This window comes from Numida meleagris, chromosome 24, assembly GCF_002078875.1.
Source record: "Numida meleagris isolate 19003 breed g44 Domestic line chromosome 24, NumMel1.0, whole genome shotgun sequence".
Lineage (NCBI taxonomy): Eukaryota > Metazoa > Chordata > Aves > Galliformes > Numididae > Numida > Numida meleagris.
In genome coordinates, this window is record NC_034432.1 from 2,030,542 (window position 1) to 2,048,940 (window position 18,399).

The window sequence follows — 18,399 nt, forward strand, 5'->3', positions numbered from 1 at the left end:
CTCCTTCCAACCCACCCATCCCGTGGTGCTGCAGGTGGTCATTAAGAGGACCACGGAATTGTTTGAGCTGGGAGAGACCTTTAAGGACCATCTGGTGCCACGTGCCTGCAATGAGCGGGGACACCCGCAGCTCCATCGGGTGCTGAGAGCCCGATGCAGCCTGACCGTGGGTGTCTCCAGGAGTGGGGCATCGCTGCCCACGTATCTCTGCGGAGCCAGTGCCTCACTGCCCTTCTCACAAAAACCTTCTTCCTCCGACCCTGCCTAAATCTCCCTCTTTTAGTTGGGAACCGCTTCCCCTCGTCCTGTCACACACGCTCTGCTGAAGAGTCCATCCCCGTCTCTCTTACAACCCCGTTAGATCCTGCACGCCGCTCTCAGCTCTCCCCCTCGTTCCCCATCCCCGTCGCTTCGGCGACAGCGCCGCACCACAGCTCCCGCAATGCCGCTCGGCGGACTACATTTCCCATCACTCCCCGCGCCCCCTCGCACTCGGCTGTGGTTCGAACTACATTTCCCATCAGCCCTTGCGCGTACGGTGGCCGAGGGGGCGTTGCGCGCGTGACTGCGCGGCCCGGCGCTGCTCGCCAAGATGGCGGACGAGGAGGGTGAAGGGCCGCCGCGCTCGGCCGCGGCCCCGCAGCGGAACGGTGGCGATGAAGGAGCCCCGGGGGGACCGCGGGTGGTCCGCATCGTGAAATCCGAATCTGGGTACGGCTTCAACGTGCGGGGCCAAGTGAGCGAGGGCGGGCAGCTGCGGAGCATCAACGGCGAGCTGTACGCGCCGCTGCAGCACGTCAGCGCCGTGCTGGGTGGCGGGGCGGCCGACCGCGCCGGGGTCCGCAAAGGAGACCGCATCCTGGAGGTGTGAGTACGGGGGGGACCGCCGCCGGGCCCGGGCTGCGGGGGAAGGGTGCGTGTGGAGGGGGTGTGGTGGCTGCATCGGTGTTAAGGGAGCGTGGGGGGGGGGTGGTCCTGAGGAGGTTCTGGTGTGGCTGAGGGGGATTCTGAGGGGGTTTGGAAATATGGTCGTGAGGGAGACCGGGTTGGCTTGGGGGGGCTGAGGTGGGGTCCTGAGGGGGCCTGGGGAGGAGTTGGTTCAGGCTGAGAGCTTCCTGAGAGGGCTGTGGGGTTTGGGGTGGGCCGTGAAGGGCTTGGGGGGGGGATTCTGGGAGGTTTTGGGGATGTCCTGAGGGAGCTGAGGGGCTTGAGATGGGTCCTGAGAGGATTTTGAGGGGTCCTGAGAGGATTGGGGTGGGCCCTGAGGAGTCATAGGGGAGTTTGAGGGGCCTCGGGGGTTCTGAAGGGTCTTAGGGGAGTTCCTGGGGGTTAATACAGAGGTTCTGAGCACTTTGTGCACCCCAAGGAGGGCTCTGAGTCTGCTGTCCCTCTGTGCGGCTCTGTGTGGGGTTGTGCCCTGTTCCTTGCCCTGGAAGCACTTGTAGGGGGCTGCCCCTCTCCACCCCCATGGGGCTTTTAGGGACAATTCAGGGGGTGCTGCGCCAGTGGCATCCCCAAGAGCTCTGGGTGTGGGGATGCCATCTCCATCTCTGCTACTCTGATGTTTTGAGGTTCCCTTTCTTTATGGTGTGTGGGGGTTCTCCCCTCAGCAATGTGCTTGGGGACAGCTCTGGGGTCCTTAGGGACACCAGGGGGACGTGGTTGAACAGGTGTCAGTTACTTCCTGACCCGCTGGTTGTCCCTTGCAGGAATTACAGGGAATGTCTTCCCATAGAAATACTTTGGTGTGTTGAAATCTCTCCTTTCTTTTTTTTAAAAAAATCCCTTAAGCGTTGACTTTGTGGGCTGACATCAGACACATCGCTGCGCAGTTCCTTGGGTTGGTTCTGCCCGTGCTGAGCAATCCCCGCTGTTCTTTACACCTTTGTACCTGGTGCTGAGTTGGTTAAGTTCAATTACTTATTAATTACAGGGATTTCCCAGCAGCAGGAATGCCTTGCTGCCGGGCTTTGAGGGACAGCGCGGGGCTGGAGCCGGCTGTGCCCTGCGGCGGGCACAGGGATGGGATTCAGCTCTTCCCAGTGACCCAAATCCATCCTCCTTTGATTTTCTGTGCAGTAGAAGTGTTCAGGGCTGAATTCTGTACCTGGAGGAGTGACGTCAGAACAGCTCTTATTGACCTAGGGAAATATCTGTATGTGTTGCAAGGTGCCAGGTTGGAGCTCTGCCTTGTGGGAGATGGTTAAAATGCGTTGTGTGAAGGAGACACAGAACTGTAGGTGCTGGAAGGGACCTCTGGAGATCCCCTAAAGCATTTCCCTGCAGCAGGATTGCATCCAGGTGGGTTTGAGTACCTCCAGAGAAGGAGACCCCGCCACCTCTGTGGGCAGCCTGTTCCATCTTGCTAAGGAGCAGTATTTCCTCTCCCTGCCCATCTCCAGGGCGAAGCTGCTTCCTCGTTTCCCCGTGGATCATCTCGTAGCACCGTCAGGTTCGCTTTCACCCTCTCCCCGTATCGACTGTTGCATTCATTAGCCAGGCTGCATCAGTCAGCTTGCTGGCCCCACACTACCTATGTGTTCAGCAGGATGCAGGCATTAATTAATATCCAGCTCCTGCGAGTCAGTCCGAGCGTGCTCGTGAGTCGAGCAGGAAACAATAAAACAGACTCCAAAAATAGCTCTGGTTTCCCGTCCTTTGGGCCATGGCATACGGGGCTCTGGGCTCTGTGTTGTGGTTGTGCTGAGCAGCGTGCTTAGGGCTAGGGGACACGGATCTTGCTCCAAGCTCTGCCCAAGGCATAGTCTGAAGGTTTTCTTTGGGTTCCTGTGCTCTCACAGTCCTTTCTCACCATCCTTTCTACACTCCCGTACCGAACGCGCGGCTCTTGCTTTCCAAGGTTGATTTTGCAACGCAGCCATGGCATGCTCTCTAATCTCCTTAGCTCGTTGTGTGTTTGTGGGTGTTGAGGGCATTGGAGTCAGACAATGAGAGCTCATTTAGCTCTTGATTATCACCCTGAATGACAGTCATAACTAATCTCCGCAGGAAGGAGCACTGCACTGCTCCTAACTCTGTCTGCAGGGAGCTTGCTTAGAACAAGTCAACGAAGATTTGATTCTTGATAACAGGGAGCTCAGTGAGACCCTGGTGTGGGTGTGATGCCAAGGGGTCTCCTTCCGACCCATCCTGCAGAACAGATGTTTGGTGTTTTGCTAACAGGCTTTCCCCACTTTTTCTCTAAAGACTTTAGCATGGCACTGCCCAACCAACTCTTTCTCAGCAGGTGAGAAGTCCACGTGGTCGTGCAGAGCCTCCACCGTGCATTGGGACTCCCAACACTGCCATGGACCAGCTTTGTCCTTTAGGAAATGAAACTCTTTCTCTCTTCCTGGCCCGAAGTCTGATGTTGTGTATCAGTGTGGGCCACAAGAAGCTGGTGCTGCTTTGGGGAAGCACAGAGCTGTCTGCAGGAAGGACACGGCAGCATTGTGCTGCTCATGCAAAGGGCACGTTGCCAGAAAATCACCTTATGGAGCGGTCAGCAGGCTTACCTGGACCAAAGGCTTTAAGGATGTCTCTCTCCTTAACCTCACGTGGCTCAGGGAACCTCTTTCCTTTTTCCTCTGGACTCCCTGGTTCTCACTGTGGCTCCATCCCTTGCTGCATGCAGAGCTCGAGGAACGTCCAAGGAAAAAACTGCAAATTGATCTATTTTCTTGTGGGAGATAACAGTGGTGGGTAAATGAAGAGCCCTCGCTTGCTGGCTTTCCCATTAAGCATGCAATTAGATAAATGAGAGAGTCTTTTCATCTGCCCTGACTTAACACTTCTTGCAGTCTATTCCAACAGAATGCTCTGTGTGCTCACGGGGATGAGTGTAATTACTGAAGCTGGAGAAATTCAGCCCTGTATCTGCTACCTCTGCTCCATTCGTGCAGCCAGTGTGCAGCACTCAGCGTCCTGTGGTGCTTTTCCCGTGTGCCTTCCCCCATCGTTCCCCCTCCTTTTTCACCAGTCCTGCTTGAACTTCCCTCAAGGAGGGGTTGATTGGGTCTGCACGAGCCGATACAAATCCTTGCTGTGATACTGACCAACAAGGCTGTGCCCAAAACTCCAGCTCAGTGCTGGCCATGGGGCTCTCAGAGGTCCGTCCTGGAGCTTGGCTGCTCTCAGGGTGTTCTGGGGTTATTCTGGGATGGAGAAACCAAGGAGGCCTTGACCTAGATTGTTTCTGCTGCAGCTGGTGTCGGCAGGTGTGGGAGCTGCCTGCTATTGCATTTGGTACAGGTTGAGCTTCTGAAGTGTCCGAATCATAGAATGGCTTGGGTTGGAAGGGACCCCAAGGACCATCAAGTTCCAAAAATGCTTTTCCTTTTTTCAGCAAGGCTATGTGTTAAGTCAATATCTGTTGTTTTTTTTTTTTTTAAGTGATATTTAGTTTTTAACCTTCTGAAGTATTCCCATTCTTTGTCTTCTTTCAGAGTGTTTAAGAAGTGTTCGTTTGTGAGGCATCGTTGCTCGCGTAATTGGAGCAGGTGGATGAATGGCAGTGCTGCAGTTTGCTTGAGCAGAGCCTGTAAATGTGCGCAGGGATATTAAAACTTCCTTAAGGTGTCCTAAGAGGCTGCTGTGAAAGTGGTGGTTCTCCCAAGCTTCTGCTTTCTTCTGCACAGGAGAAATAGGAATGGTCACTGGAGCCGCACTTGGTGATTTCTTCTGAGGTTTATTTATGTTTGGAGAAATGTTGAGCGAGGTCTGGGTTTTTGTAGCCCTAAAAGGAAGGTTGACTTCCTTCTAGGAAGAGCATTTGGGGAAACACTGCCCTTCCCAGAGCAGGGAGCGATCCGTCGCCATGCGCATGACTGGTGGGAACTGGCGTGCTGCAGAAAAAGCAGAAGTGCACAGAACTGCCTGGGGGTGTGCTGAGTTCTGTCCTGGAGCTGGGGGTCAGGAGCTGGAAGAGGCACTGGTGATGGAGGTCGGCACATGGAGTGTGTCTCCTTAAGGTCCTAATCTCAAGGGAGGTCCTCATCTTGAGGAAGCATCATGCAGGCTTTCCGCAGCCAATTTCCTTGTCTTCTCTTGGCAGGCGGTTAGGAAATTTGAAGTCTTCACAGAAAATGAGTCATTCGGTGCACTAATGGGAGAACTGAAATGCTCTTCTGTGTGGTAGAGCTTCCTTAGTGTTAGTGTGTTGAGGAGTTCTGCTGCATCCTCTGGATTTGCCGTGGGATATCCTGAGAACTGGGGTCATCAGTTTTAAACTAAAAGAGGGAAGATTTGGGTTAGATGTGAGGAGGGAATTCTTTGCTCAGAGGGCAGTGGGGCCATGGCAGTGCTGCCCAGTGAGCTGTGGGTGCCCCAGGCCGTGGATGGGGTCCTGGGCAGCCTGAGCGGATTGGGGGCAGCCAGCCCATGGCAGGGTTGAGGGGCTGGGGGTGTGAGGACCCTTCCAGCTCAACCATTCTGTGATTCCATGGTTCTCTGAATTACAGAATATCCTGGGTTGGAAGGGACCCAGGAGGATCCGGGCACCAGGAAGCCCTGACAGGTGGGTGGTTGTTGGTAGCAGCAGCGCATGCCTCAGCTCACAGCACAGTGCCTCAGTCCTGGCTCTGTGATGGCTCTGCTGATGGCCCCGGGGAGCACAGTGCGGTCTGGGGTTCGATTGGTGATGTCTGTGGGTCCCTTCCACAACATGAGGTGAAGAGGAAGCCGGGTACTGACGAAGGCTCCATGACCGGCGTCTGGCCGTGGAAAGGGGCAGAACCTCCTGTTTCTGCTTTTGCCACATCTGCCTTTGGCTGGAGAAGTGACTACATGGAGGAAGTCGCTCTTTGTGCTCCTCCATCCCACAGTGATTTGCAGCGAGTGAAGTTCTCCTTTTGGCCCTTCCTGTGCAGAGCCAAGCTGTGTGATCTGGGGCATGGTGGTGATGGGTCAGTGGTTGGACTTGATGATCTTGGAGGTCTTTTCCAACCTTTCTGATTCTGTGGTTTTACCTCCTCAGGCCTGCTCAGCATCCCCCAGAGCTGGACAGGGGGCCGGAGCTGGGCTGAGCACCTGGGCAGAGCGGGGTTGAGCTGAGTTCTGCTGCCTCCAATGGAAGCAGGAGCTCAAAGAGAAAAGCACCCGAGTATCCCAGGAAAGGCGCGTTGGGCTGTCGGTGTGTTGTAGCCGTGCCGTGCAGCCGGGCTCCTCTCACCTCACCCATTGCTGCAGCTCTGCACACAGCAGCTCGTTTCCCGCTCCCTTTCTCCCCAAGGTTTGTGGAGGATTTCTGCAGGCGGAGTTGCTATGGTGACTCTGTTGCAGAGGTGCCGATGCCCTCGCCCTGTGCGGGGGCTCGGCTGGCGAAGCACCAGGGCGAGCGGCGTGGCTGCCATCAGCCTCTGCTCTCAGGGAGAAGTCGGTGTTTTCTTCCCTTGTTCTGTTGTCACCTCATGTTCTGGGGATGAACGTCTGTGTAGTTCTGAGTTGCACAACTTGTTTTAGATATTCATGTGCATGAACTTCATTGGCTGAAGAGCTTGCCCTGCATGAGCAATGTGTGATTCAGCGGGGCCGAGTGGATGCCCTGTGGCTGGATGGGGCTCTGGCAGCCTGACCCACGGAGGTGTCCCTCCCCGTTGTAGGTGTTGGAATGGGACAGGCTTTAGGGTCTCTTCCAATCTAAGGCATTCTCTGGCTCTGCAAAGCCCCTAAAGAACTTCTGGCTGTGTCAGAAGCTCCTAAATGGGGTACCATAACGAACAACCCAATAAATTGTCAGTAGGATAAATGGATGAAGCTTAAACTCTGTTGTGAGAGCAGAGCAGTGCAGCTGGGCTCTGCTTGCTTCCTGGAAGAGCTGAGCTGCAGAGCTGCTCCCACCGAAGCAGAACTTGCAGAATTTGAACACGGGAACTACGTGGGTTGGGTTTTTTTTTGTTTTGGGGTATTTTTCTTGCTGCTCTCTAGCTGGTGTAACCCACTGCAGGAAGGGAGCTGAAACCATGGAGATGTCAGTTACCTTCTGCTGTTGGGGAGCCAGATCCGTGCTGGATTTCTGGGCTGGCTCTTGGTATTCCTTTGGCCTTGCTGATGGCTTCTCCGCTCTCTTGCAGGAACGGGGTGAACGTCGAAGGAGCAACACATAAGCAGGTGGTGGACCTGATCCGTGCTGGGGAGAAGGAGCTGATCCTGACAGTGCTGTCGGTGCCTCCCCACGAGGCCGACAACCTCGACCCCAGTGACGACTCCTTGGGTCAGTCCTTCTACGACTACACGGAGAAGCAAGCCGTGCCTATCTCCATCCCCACCTACAAGCACGTGGAGCAGAACGGCGAGAAGTTCGTGGTTGGTACTGGCTGGACAGCGCTTCCCGTGCCCCGAGCTCGTGTACTGCTTGGGGACAGCGGGTGACAGTGGTCTCTTTGTGCTTTCAATATGGAAACTCATTAATTTACTATTGTCTGCTTTTGACACTAGCTTATTTAGTCTGTGCTTGGTTATGCTTTTGCAGTTATTTCTTGTGTGCTGCAAACATTTTTATTAATACCACTAGTATGGAAGATGAGGTAGGAAGCTACAGTTGTGCTTGTGTGAGCTTTTGCTCGCATTTGCACTCCTGTTTTACACCAAGTGTTGAGGAGATCTGTGAGAGGGAACAGATGTCCTGACATGCCGCTTCCCATCTGGGGAATTCCTTTTCCCTTTTGTCGTCTTCTTCCCTCTGGAGAATATGGGGGGAAATAAATTAAAGAAACATGCCCTGCTTGCAAACCTCAGCGCCCTCATCCTGCCTGCCTTGCACTTGCTGCCTGCTCTTGCTGGAGAAACCCCAAGCCATAGGGGTTTGAAGAGACCTCTTCATTGTGCCAGAGCCAGGCTGGGCATTGCTGCTGGGAGGGTGGAGGGTGCTGCTGGGGGGCTGTAGGAGGACAGAGGAACCTCTGCACTGGAGCTGCTGCTCTCTGCACCTCCTGGCCCCATCCCAGCACCACCTCCTCTCTCAAGGTGATGCTGGAAGCATCGAACCATCCTTCTCATTGCAGCTCAAACCCTCCTGGCTGCACTCTGAGACGCTCTGCTCTGCTCCCCTCAGGTGTACAACGTTTACATGGCCGGTCGGCAGCTCTGCTCCAAGCGGTACCGTGAGTTTGCCATCCTGCACCAGAACCTGAAGCGGGAATTTGCCAATTTCACCTTCCCACGTCTCCCTGGAAAGTGGCCCTTCTCCCTGTCGGAACAGCAGCTGGATGCACGGCGGCGAGGGCTGGAGGAGTACCTGGAGAAAGGTATGGAGCTGAGAGCGTGAACGTCACAGAATCACAGGGTCCCAGAACCATGGGGATTGTAAGGGACCTCTGGAGATCCCCAGCCCAACCCTAAAGCAATTCCCTACAATACATTGTCCAGGGTCACATCCGTGTGGGTTTGAATCTTTCCAGAGAAGGAAACTTCCCCATGCCTCACTGGGCTCTGTTCCAGGGCTCTTCCACCCTCACGTGCAGAAGTTCTCCCTCACATTCAGACAGAACTCCCTGGGCTCCAGTCTGCGCCTGCTGCCCCTTGTCCTGGCACTGGGTAGCGCCAAACAGAGCCTAGCCCCATCCTCCTGACCTCTGCCCCTCAGACACTGATCAGATCCCTCTCAGCCATCTCTTCTCCAGGTGAACAGCTCCAGGGTGCTCAGCCTGTCCCCATCAGGAGGTGCTGCAGGCCCCCACCATCTCAGCAGCCCTCTGCAGGGCTCTCCCAGCACTTTCCAGGCTGTGTAGAACTGGGGAGCCCCACGTTGGGCCCAGTGCTCCAGCTGTGCCCTCACTAGAGCAAGCAGAGGGAAGGAGCCCCTCTCTGCCCTGCTGGCCCCACTCTGGGCAATGCACCCCAAGTCCCATTGGCCTTCTTGGCCACCAGGGCATGCTGCTGGCTCATGGTCCACTGTTGGCCAGCCGTTGGCCAGTCAGACACTTAGCAATGAGGACACGCTGCTGTGGCTTGGGGTCAGCTGTTGGCCAACCAGGACACCATTGGCCTTCTTGGCCACAGTGGCACACTGCTGGCTTGTAGTCAGCAGTAGGATTTGGGGGTGTTGGCCACCAGCACCCCCAAATCCTTCCTGGCATGTGTTCCTCTGTGACTAAAGGCGGCTCATTTGTAGCTGCCTCTTATGGGTGAAGCACTGAGCTCCATCTCTTTGTGTGAGCACCGCAGTGGGATGTAGGTCAGGTTCTCCCCACCCCACACAGCTCATTCATCTTCCTCCTCCTGGCTGCAGGAAGGGGCAGGCTGGTCACATTCGGATGCAGCATGATGCGCTTTGGCTCCAGATTATTTCCTGAACTTGACCTGAATTCCCAAATAGCTCTGGTCCCTCTGGAATAACTATTTATGCAGTCCTCACACTGCTTTTAAGTACATCTGAAACCTCCTGTTGGCTGAGTGCCTGCGGCCTGGGCTTTACCTGGGGGGAATATCCCACATGGCAGTCTACCCGACACCACTGCACTCGCCGCTTGGTGCCAGCCCACCTGCCCCAGCTCACTTTGAGAAGGCTATCCCTGCCCTTGGCTGCCTGCAGAACAGATGGGCATTATCACCCTGCTGCCACCCTGTCCTTTGGGCTGCTCCTGGAGGGGTGGCTCCCCTTCCTCTGGGTAGGCTCCTGACCTGTGCTCTGTGTCCTGCAGTGTGCTCCATCCGCGTCATCGGAGAGAGTGACATCATGCAGGAGTTCCTGTCGGAGTCGGATGAGGTAGGCACGTGGGCAGCGCGCTGCAGCTCTGCCCTGGTAGAGGCTGTGCCGGGGAGCAGGGACACTGCCAAAATCACGTAGAAAGCAACAGCAGAAAAGCAAGGCTGCCCGCCAGCCCTGCCATGGACTGCTTGCCCCCAGCCTGCTGCTTCTTTCAGAGTTCCCCATTGCAGCCTGAAAAGGGATTCTGGAGGCTTGTTGGGTGTGATGGTGTACAAATGACCACGTTAATTAGCAATGCAAGGCAATCAGTAGTTGGTCCAGTGAGTTCCTGGCTCAGCTGGAGCTGGGAGAGGTGACCCCCAGCCCCTCAACCAAGGGCCTCACTGATCCCTGTCCTCTTTTTTTCCCTTCTTCAGAATTACAACGGCGTCTCGGATGTGGAGCTCCGGGTAGCGTTACCAGACATAACAACAGTGACAGTCAGAGTCAAAAAGAACAGCACTACAGACCAGGTGTACCAGGTGGGTGCTTTATTTTCTTTCTTTCTTGTGAACATGAGAGATGAATGTGATCTATGCGTTACCTGAGGCCCTGGAGGTGCCCACTGGCTCCTCTGCCCCTCCTGAGCATCAGCGTTGTAGCAGAGAGGGTGGGAACTGGCAAGCGCTGACCTCACACCGTGCTGAGACAGCATTTCCTTGGCTTGGCTGCAAGGACAGAGAAAGGGATGAATTAATTGTCCCTGATAACATCTTAAAGTTGGTGGATGGCTCCAAGCGCCTCAGCTGTAACGCGGTGTGCCTGGCACAGGAGTTGTGTGCATCCAGCACCCACGTTCTCCTTGGTGTTAGCACCTCGGGGTAGGCAGTGCTCGGGGACAGCCCACACGGAGCTGGCCCAGCCCTGCAGAGCAGTGGCCGGGGGTGGCAGCCCCTGCTGCGCTCACCCTGTCTTCCCTTTGGTTGCTCTCCAGGCTGTGGCTGCTAAAGTTGGAATGGACAGCGTTACCGCCAACTACTTCGCCTTGTTTGAAGTGATCAATCACTCCTTTGGTAAGTGCCAGAATCCACCCGGTGCCAACAGCAGCCAAGTCAGTGCTGGCAGAGCCTGAGGGCGCTCCTGCAGCTCTTATCTGCACTCACAAAACCAAGGGGCCCTGGAGGAACTGGGCAGGCACAGCGCTGATAATGAGGATCCCTCAAAGTCTGATGCCTTTTTTTTTTTGGCCGCTGTTTGACTTTCCCGTTCCTGAGCAGTTCAAGGAGACTCTTTTGCTAAACTGAGATATGTTTTACTTCGGTTCGGAGAGAAGTGGTGGCCGGCATCACTGAAACACAGCTGGAGATTGGGCACAAGCAGTGTCTCGGTGCAGGGGAGAGGGGCTGCAGTGGAGATGGGATTTGCTCTGTGCACATGTGAGCTGGGTCCAGGCTGCAAGGGGCCGCAAGCTGCAGCTTGCCATCTCATTGGTCCTTCGGTGTCTGATGGGATTTGAGGTTGGAACGTGGGATTTTGGCACTTAGTACTATTCTCCTTCCAGCTCAGCTTGTGCTGGGGGCTGCCAGGCCTTGACAGGCTCTGATCTCCCCCAGCTTTATGGTGGGTTTGCTGAACCAGCGTTGTCACCGGTATCACAGTTGCACCACAGAGTGGGAGCGATGGGTTTGTATTTCCCTGTGATGGGTTCTGAGCTGAGCATATTTCTCATTCCCAGCCAGGTGCCTTCATTTCTGGGTGTTAGCACTGGGACAGGGCTGTGCTGGGGTTCCTGTCTGCTGGCACAGCGTCACACAGGAAGCTCTACCACCAGCAGGCTCCAGCCGCAGCTATTAATTCCTTATCCCTGAGTGCTGTGCTCCTCGCTCTGAAATGCAAAAGCTCCACTTAACCTTCCTGCCTTGCGCTTTCTGGACACTCACTGAGAGCATCCCCATTTATTCCCATCTGGATACACTCCATTTAATTTCCTTGGAAACTGTTAGGTCTGTCTGCAGTAAGGTGGTGGCCATCCCCTTGCTGACAGGCTGGCACTCGCCTCCTCGATGCATCCCCAAGAAGCAGTGAGCGCGGGGCTGGCTGCTGGCAGTGCTGCCAGGAGTCCCAGCCGTGTGTTGCTTCACTTAGGTTAATGCAGTGAAATGGCAACGTATGCCCCACATGCACCACTGGGGACCCGGAGATGGTCCTCACCGCTGTCATGGTGTCATACGGGGCAAAATTCCTGTCCGTGCCCTGGAGCCCATCGCAAGGGACAGGCAGGGTCCAGCGCCATGGAAGCAGGAGCTGAGTTAAGCTTATCCCTGTGTCCTCTGCTTCTTGCAGTGCGCAAGCTGGCCCCCAACGAGTTTCCCCACAAACTCTATGTGCAGAACTATACCTCGGCGGTGCCAGGGACGTGCCTGACCATCCGGAAATGGCTCTTCACGACAGAGGAGGAGGCTCTTCTCAATGACAATGACTTGGCAGTCACCTACTTCTTCCACCAGGTGGGTGCCCGAGAGCTCCCTGGGCGAGAGCTGGAGCTTTGTGCTGGAGGTAAGCCAACCCAGGTTGCGTATCAGGAAAAATTTCTTCTCTGAAGGAGTGGTGATGCATTGGAACAGGCTGCCCAGGGAGGGGGCGAGTCACTGTCTCCGGAGGGGTTCAAGAACTGCAGAGATGTTGAAGGGGACGTCTCTGGAGGGGTTCAAGAACTGCAGAGGCACTTGAGGATGCAGTTTGTGGGCATGGTCGGGTGGGTTGGGGTTGGACTCAATGATCTTAGTAGCCTCTTCCAACCTTATGATTCTATGAACTGCTGGCAGCCAAGGGCCTGCCTCCCAAAACTACTGCAGCCACTGCGCTCCTTGGCTGGACAACTTTGAGGAGCAGCAATGCCTGGCCTGGGTGTGTCCTGGTGGCTGGGGCTGTATGGTGGGGCTCACACAGTTCTCAGTGCCAGCTGCCTTCCCAGGGTGAGCTGGAGGAATCCCATGTGGCTGCAGTCCATGGGTGGGATATTTTCCCCAGCTCTGTATGAGGTCTGTGGGCAGCTGGGGAGCAGATTTCTACCTGCTCTGCAGAACCACATTTCTGTCTTTTCACCTGCCCCCTCCTATGATGCTGCCCTATAGGATGAAGTGAGCCTGAGAAGAGCCGTGTTCTCCCATTGACTGTAGAAAGCCAGGCTAGGATGACCAGCCCAGAGGTAGATATCTGCCAACTTCAGTGAGATGGGTCCTGCTCTGTCTCTCCACCACCAAAAATGCTCTCCTGACACTCCAGACTGAGCCAGTACCAGCCCCTGGTAGAAACTGAAATAACTGATTTCCTAGACTGGCTCTTCTGTTGGCCAGGAGCTTTGGGAGCTGCTGGGCAGAACTTGGGGTGTGCAGGGCTGAGAGAAAGGCTGCTCAGTCTGAAGGGTAATGCAGGATTCCATGCCAGTGCTGCCCTCCAGCAGCGTGGGGTGCGAAAACCAGGGGATACACAAGGGCAAAAGCAGGATGCCATGTGCCAGATGTCCAGGTCCCTCCTTTTCCTCCAGGGGATGTTTTTCCAAAGTCCACCTGTACGGTGCTCGGGGGCTCGTGATGGCCCTGGGATGTGGTGTTGGGATCTTGCAGTCTGACTGCCAGGTTTTCTTTCCTTTTCTTTTTTTTCCCTGTTTAAGGCTGTTGATGATGTCAAGAAGGGCTACATCAAAGCAGAGGAGAAGTCCTACCAGCTACAGAAGCTGTGTGAGCAGAGAAAGATGGTCATGGTGAGTTGTCCCACTTGTCCTGCTCGTTTCCTCCAGCAAGCGCCTTGCAGCGCTGTACCCAGCACCGCTCCAAGCAGCGAAAAACCTTGTGCTGAAAGGTGACCATAGCAGTCCTTCCCCCACGGCCCTCCAGGGACAGCTGCTGCTCTCCAGTCATCGAGAGGCAAAGGTCGTTTTTATCCCTAACAGCCCCAGAGGTGGCAGCATTGGCCTCACAAAGAGGAGCGGGCCCTGGCTGCTCGCAGTGCAGCTGCTGTGCTCCAGTGCCTTCAATTCTTTGTAGCCTGGCGAAAGTCCAGGCCTCAACCCACGCTGGGGTCCCACAGCCCATTTGCAGCTCTGACATCCCCCAGTTTTAACCCTGGAAGAGTCACCCGAAATCCTGATAGCCTCCTAATGATTAACCAATGCGAGGATCAGTAAGCAGGCACTTCCTGCTCTGGGTCATCCCGTAGCTCCCCTCACAGCTTTCTGGTGACCAAAGGGAGCTGTGGCTCTTGGGAAAGCCTCACCTCCATGTCCCCATCTCGCACGTTGAGGTTCTGCCCCATGAAAACCTTTCTCTTGCAATAAGTCGCAGTCCTGGAAGTCCTTGGATCAAGCCTTCAGCTAAGCAGCATCTCCCAGGTGCCAAAATGGTGCAAAGCCACCTCCTTTTGAGCAAGAGCAGTGCACAGAGCACACAGTCTTGTGTGGCTGGGGGCGCTGAGGCTCCTCCACTGGGAGTAACCACGCTGGCGCTTGGCAGTGACCAAAGCACCTCTTGGAACAGCATCCAGGGACTGCAAGAAGCGTCAATCCCAACAGCTGCTGGTCTGTTCCTCAAACTGCAGCTGTCCTCCAGAGCTGTGGGGAGGCACGAGCCCCATGTCACCCCACTGCAGGCCTCCTGAGCTCCCAGGAATGGGTCGTGCTCTGGGTTTGCTCCGAGTCTTGATGGAGATGTTCAGGGTGCCCAGCTAGGGAGCCCTGGGATGGGGGCACCTTTTGGCGACCCCCCTGGATGGAGGTGTGCTCTGGGGAGCCCTGCTGCCCATGGGTTCCCAGCTTTCCTTTGCAGGGTTCTGAGGGGTGCCGGGTTCCCATCCCACGGTCTCACTGAGCCAATGCGCTGACTTTCTCTCTGCAGTATTTAAACATGTTGCGGACGTGCGAGGGTTACAATGAGATCATCTTCCCTCATTGCTCCTGTGACTCTCGGCGGAAGGGACATGTGATCACGGCCATCAGCATTAAGCACTTTAAACTCCACGCCTGCACCGAGGAGGGACAGCTGGAGGTGAGAGCACGGGTCCAGACTCAGCCCTGTAGCTGTGTAGAAAGCCCCATAGCTCTGGAGCTCAGTCCGTGTCCCTCTTCACGTGGCTTCGCTTTGCCACCCGATGTGCCTCAAACCGCCCCGTCCCCCAGGGGCTCACCTGGGTTTTGTCTCCCCTCAGAACCAGGTAATAGCATTTGAATGGGACGAAATGCAGCGGTGGGACACGGACGAAGAGGGAATGGCATTTTGTTTTGAATACGCTCGAGGAGAGAAGAAACCCCGATGGGTTAAAATCTTCACCCCCTACGTAAGTAGCCCCATTCCTCACAGGTTTGAGAAGAAGCCAGAACTGCTCCGTGTCCAGGGGAAGGCAGTGGCAGGTGGTGTCACCCAGGAGTCCATCTTGGGAGCAGTGGTCGTCAACATCTTTGTCAGTGATGCAGACATTGTGTGGCTCTGTGATCTTTGAGGTCCCTCTCAACCCAATCATTCCATGATCCCGTGGTTCTGTGATCTTTGAGGTCCCTTCCAACCCAACCATGCTGTGATTCCGTAGTTGTGTGATCTGTAGGGATCCCTCTCCACCCAGCCATTCTGTGATCCCGTGGTTCTGTGCTCTTTAATGTCCCTTCCACCCCAGCCATCCCGTGATTCCATGTCCGTCTGGGAGCTGCAGAACACCCCCAGTGCTGCGGTGGGGACGTGGCCGCCAGGAGGAGCCAGCGGCGCAGGCCGGGCGTTGGGTGCTGCGTGATCTGAGCTGCGCCCGCTTTCTCTTTGCAGTTCAACTACATGCATGAGTGCTTCGAGCGGGTTTTCTGTGAGCTCAAGTGGAGGAAAGAGGTAAGGACCCCGTGACTGCAGGGAATTGTCTTCACCTCCCACAGCAGTGTTTTGCTGGCAATTGCTCCCGCCTGCCCCCAGGCAAGAAGGGTTGAACGGGAAGCAGCGGGGTGTTGGGAGCAGGGAGCTGGCTCTGCTGGGAGCATGGTGTTGTTACATTTGCAAAGCTGCAGGGTGCTGTGTGTCACGGTCCAGCGAAGAGCTCCCAGGGCCAGTGGGCTCTGCTGTTGGGTGCAGGTGGCAAAATCTTTGTCCTGCAGCTGCTGAACCTTTCAGAAAGGGCTCTCCTACTCAGAGCCATGCTGTCACCATGAGTCCATCCTGTGGCCCCTGCGCTGTGCCTGCTGGTGCCATCCAACTCTTGTCCTCTCATCCCCTCTGCCCTGGGCTCACTGTGCTGTGGAGTTGGGAGCTCCAGGGTTTGGCCCAGCGTTGGGCATGAGGTGATGCAGTGGGACCAAGGGTACCTGCCAGGTGACATCCCTGTCCCCATAGGAATCACAAGCTCTGGGCTCTGTAAGCCTGCTCTCACTTTGCCGATGGCACTGGCCCTGGCCTGGGCTCAGCACCATGCTCGGAGCACTCTGCGTGGCTCAGGGCTGCATCCTGGCAGTGGTCTGGGGCTGGAGGTGGGATGGAGATGGAGATCTGGAGCTGGTGGTGCTGATGCTGGAGCTGTGCTGGAGGTGGTGCTCATGTGCTAGTGCTGGAGCGGTGCTGGAACTGGATTTCTGGAGCTGGTTGCCGGCAGTGGAGCTGGAAATGGTGCTGGTGATTGTGCTGGGCTGGAAGTTTTGTTGGTGCTGGAGCTGCTTTGCTGTGCAGAATTCCCACCATTGCCCCTGCCGCTGCTCCCAGCCGCCTCTTGCTCCCCTCTCACCCCCTTGGGCTCCATTTTTTTTATTTATCCCCTTTCCATCTTTTTTCCTCGTCAAGGTGGAGGAGGAGGCAAGAGACAAGGATAACCAGAACTGCAGCACAGACACAGTGTGCAGCAAGGTAACCACGCTGCAGCACCCGCCGGGAGCTCTGCTTCCCACTCAGCTCTGCAGCGCAGAGCAGCGCCTTCTGCTGCTCCCCCAGCACCGCTCCCGTTGCACGCACAGAGCTCAGCGCAGTGTTTTGCTCCACGCATCTGTGATGGCTGCAGGCTGTGCTGCTGTGCCTGGTGGAGTGCAGCTGTACCTGGTTATGTGCGACTGTACCTGGCTGTACCTGGCTATGTGCAACTGTGCCTGGCTGTGTGTGCCTGTACTGGGCTGTTCTTGGCTGTGCTCACTGAGGCAGAACACCCCCAGAGCCGCTCTGATGGTGTCACCGCTGAGGAAGGAGCCCCTAGCCCCACACACTGCTTCCTCTGCCCCACAGATGTTGAGCAGCAGATAACAGTAGGGCAACCCCCAGTGCTGTGGGATAGAGGTTGTGTGTGTCCCCTGGCTGGGCCCAGAGCTTTGGGTCTCATTTCGTTGATGCACATCACAGCTCTGTGGGACACCTCACAGCTCCCAGCCCCACACGAGTGGGACAGGGAGCGGTTCTGCAAATTGTGAAATAAAAAGACTGTGGAGGGAGCGTGGCAGTAGGAGCGCCCCAAATGCAGCATCGGGGTCTTGAGGACAGGTTTGCTGCTGGGATTGCTCCTGGCTGTGCCGTGGGGCGTTTGGTGCTGTAGGGAGAGGGGCAGAGCCATCCCAGAGCTGAAATACCCCAGTTAAACCAAAAATCCAGCAATGAGGGGGAGTAGAGTGAACATGAGGAGCTGCAGCAGCCCCAAAGTGAGGGCAGAGAGGGGGACAGCAGTGATGATGTGGGGTGCAGCACTGGGTCTGCACCCTATGGGGCACATCTCTGGGTCTTCATCCTATGGGGGCGCATTGCTGGGTCCTCACCCTCTGGGATGCAACGTGGACCTCCACCCCATGGGACTTACCTCTGGGTCCTGGACTTGTGGGGCGCATCGCAGCGTCACCCCTTGATGTGTCCCTTCTCCTCTCTCTTGCAGAACATCTTCCAGACGGTGCGGTCACAGCAGAGGGATGCGGCCACTTAACCCCATGGCACAGCGGAACGTAACCCCCCACCCCAGCCCCCAAATTAACACTTAAAAAATTCTGTTATTGTATTAAAGCCCTTAAACTAAATATTATTAATAATAACAGCATTTGTGAAAGTCATCTTTGTGGGACTGAGGAGGGCTTGACCCCATCCTGTCCCCTCGGCCCTGCACCCATGGATGGTTCTCATCCCATTTTTTACAACTGGAAATTGAGTTAATCCATTTGCACTGTTTGGACGTATATATGTATGTATGTATAAAAAAAAAAAAAAAACAACAACAAAAATCACACACATACAAAAAAACCATGAAAAAGTGATGTACACAGATCCCATCCACATCTACACGTCAATATTTCTTTTGAGGTTTCCTGTCACTGGCAGTATCTTCTTTAAGGTGTGTTTTCACACACATCCATCCTTCCACACCATTCTGGTTTTAAAAATTAAACTTTTTAGAGAGAAAGAAAATAACAGGGAAAAGAAAAAAGGGGGGAAAAAGGAGAGGAAAAAGAGGGGGGAATAGAAAAGGATAAAGGGAGAGAAAAGGATAAAAGAAAAAAGAAAAGGAAAGGGGGGAAAAAAAAGGGAAAGGGGGGAAAAAAAGAGAAGGAAAGGGGGGAAAAAAGGAAAGGGGGGAAAAAAGAGGAGGAAAGGGGGGAAAGAAGAAAAAAAATAAGAGGATGAGCCCTCTGAGGCTGATGCGCTCGGCGCTGTTCTGTCCCTGCGGGACTCAGTGGGGGTGACCCCAAAAGGACGGGAGAAACTGGGGGCAGCTGGGAGCAGAGGGGATATCGTTACTGGGACAACTGGGACAGCTGGGACGGGCCCTGGGGACGGCTGGCAAAGTGT

The 18,399-nt window shown here is 55.4% G+C and overlaps 1 protein-coding gene across 2 annotated transcripts; it reads left to right on the forward strand.

The window, feature by feature from the left end:
* On the forward strand, positions 555-17,650 carry SNX27 (sorting nexin family member 27). 2 transcript variants are annotated; one of them, XM_021376590.1, is made up of 13 exons: positions 555-867; positions 7,071-7,302; positions 8,051-8,243; positions 9,639-9,703; positions 10,063-10,167; positions 10,620-10,698; positions 11,969-12,132; positions 13,299-13,388; positions 14,518-14,667; positions 14,828-14,956; positions 15,433-15,492; positions 16,429-16,491; positions 17,495-17,650. In XM_021376590.1, exons 1-13 carry the CDS (start codon positions 593-595, stop codon positions 17,540-17,542), a joined length of 1,653 nt encoding a protein of 550 aa, XP_021232265.1. In that variant the 5' UTR covers positions 555-592; the 3' UTR covers positions 17,543-17,650. The 2 variants fall into 2 exon arrangements, with proteins under 2 accessions (XP_021232265.1, XP_021232266.1); XM_021376591.1 differs by lacking the exon at positions 16,429-16,491.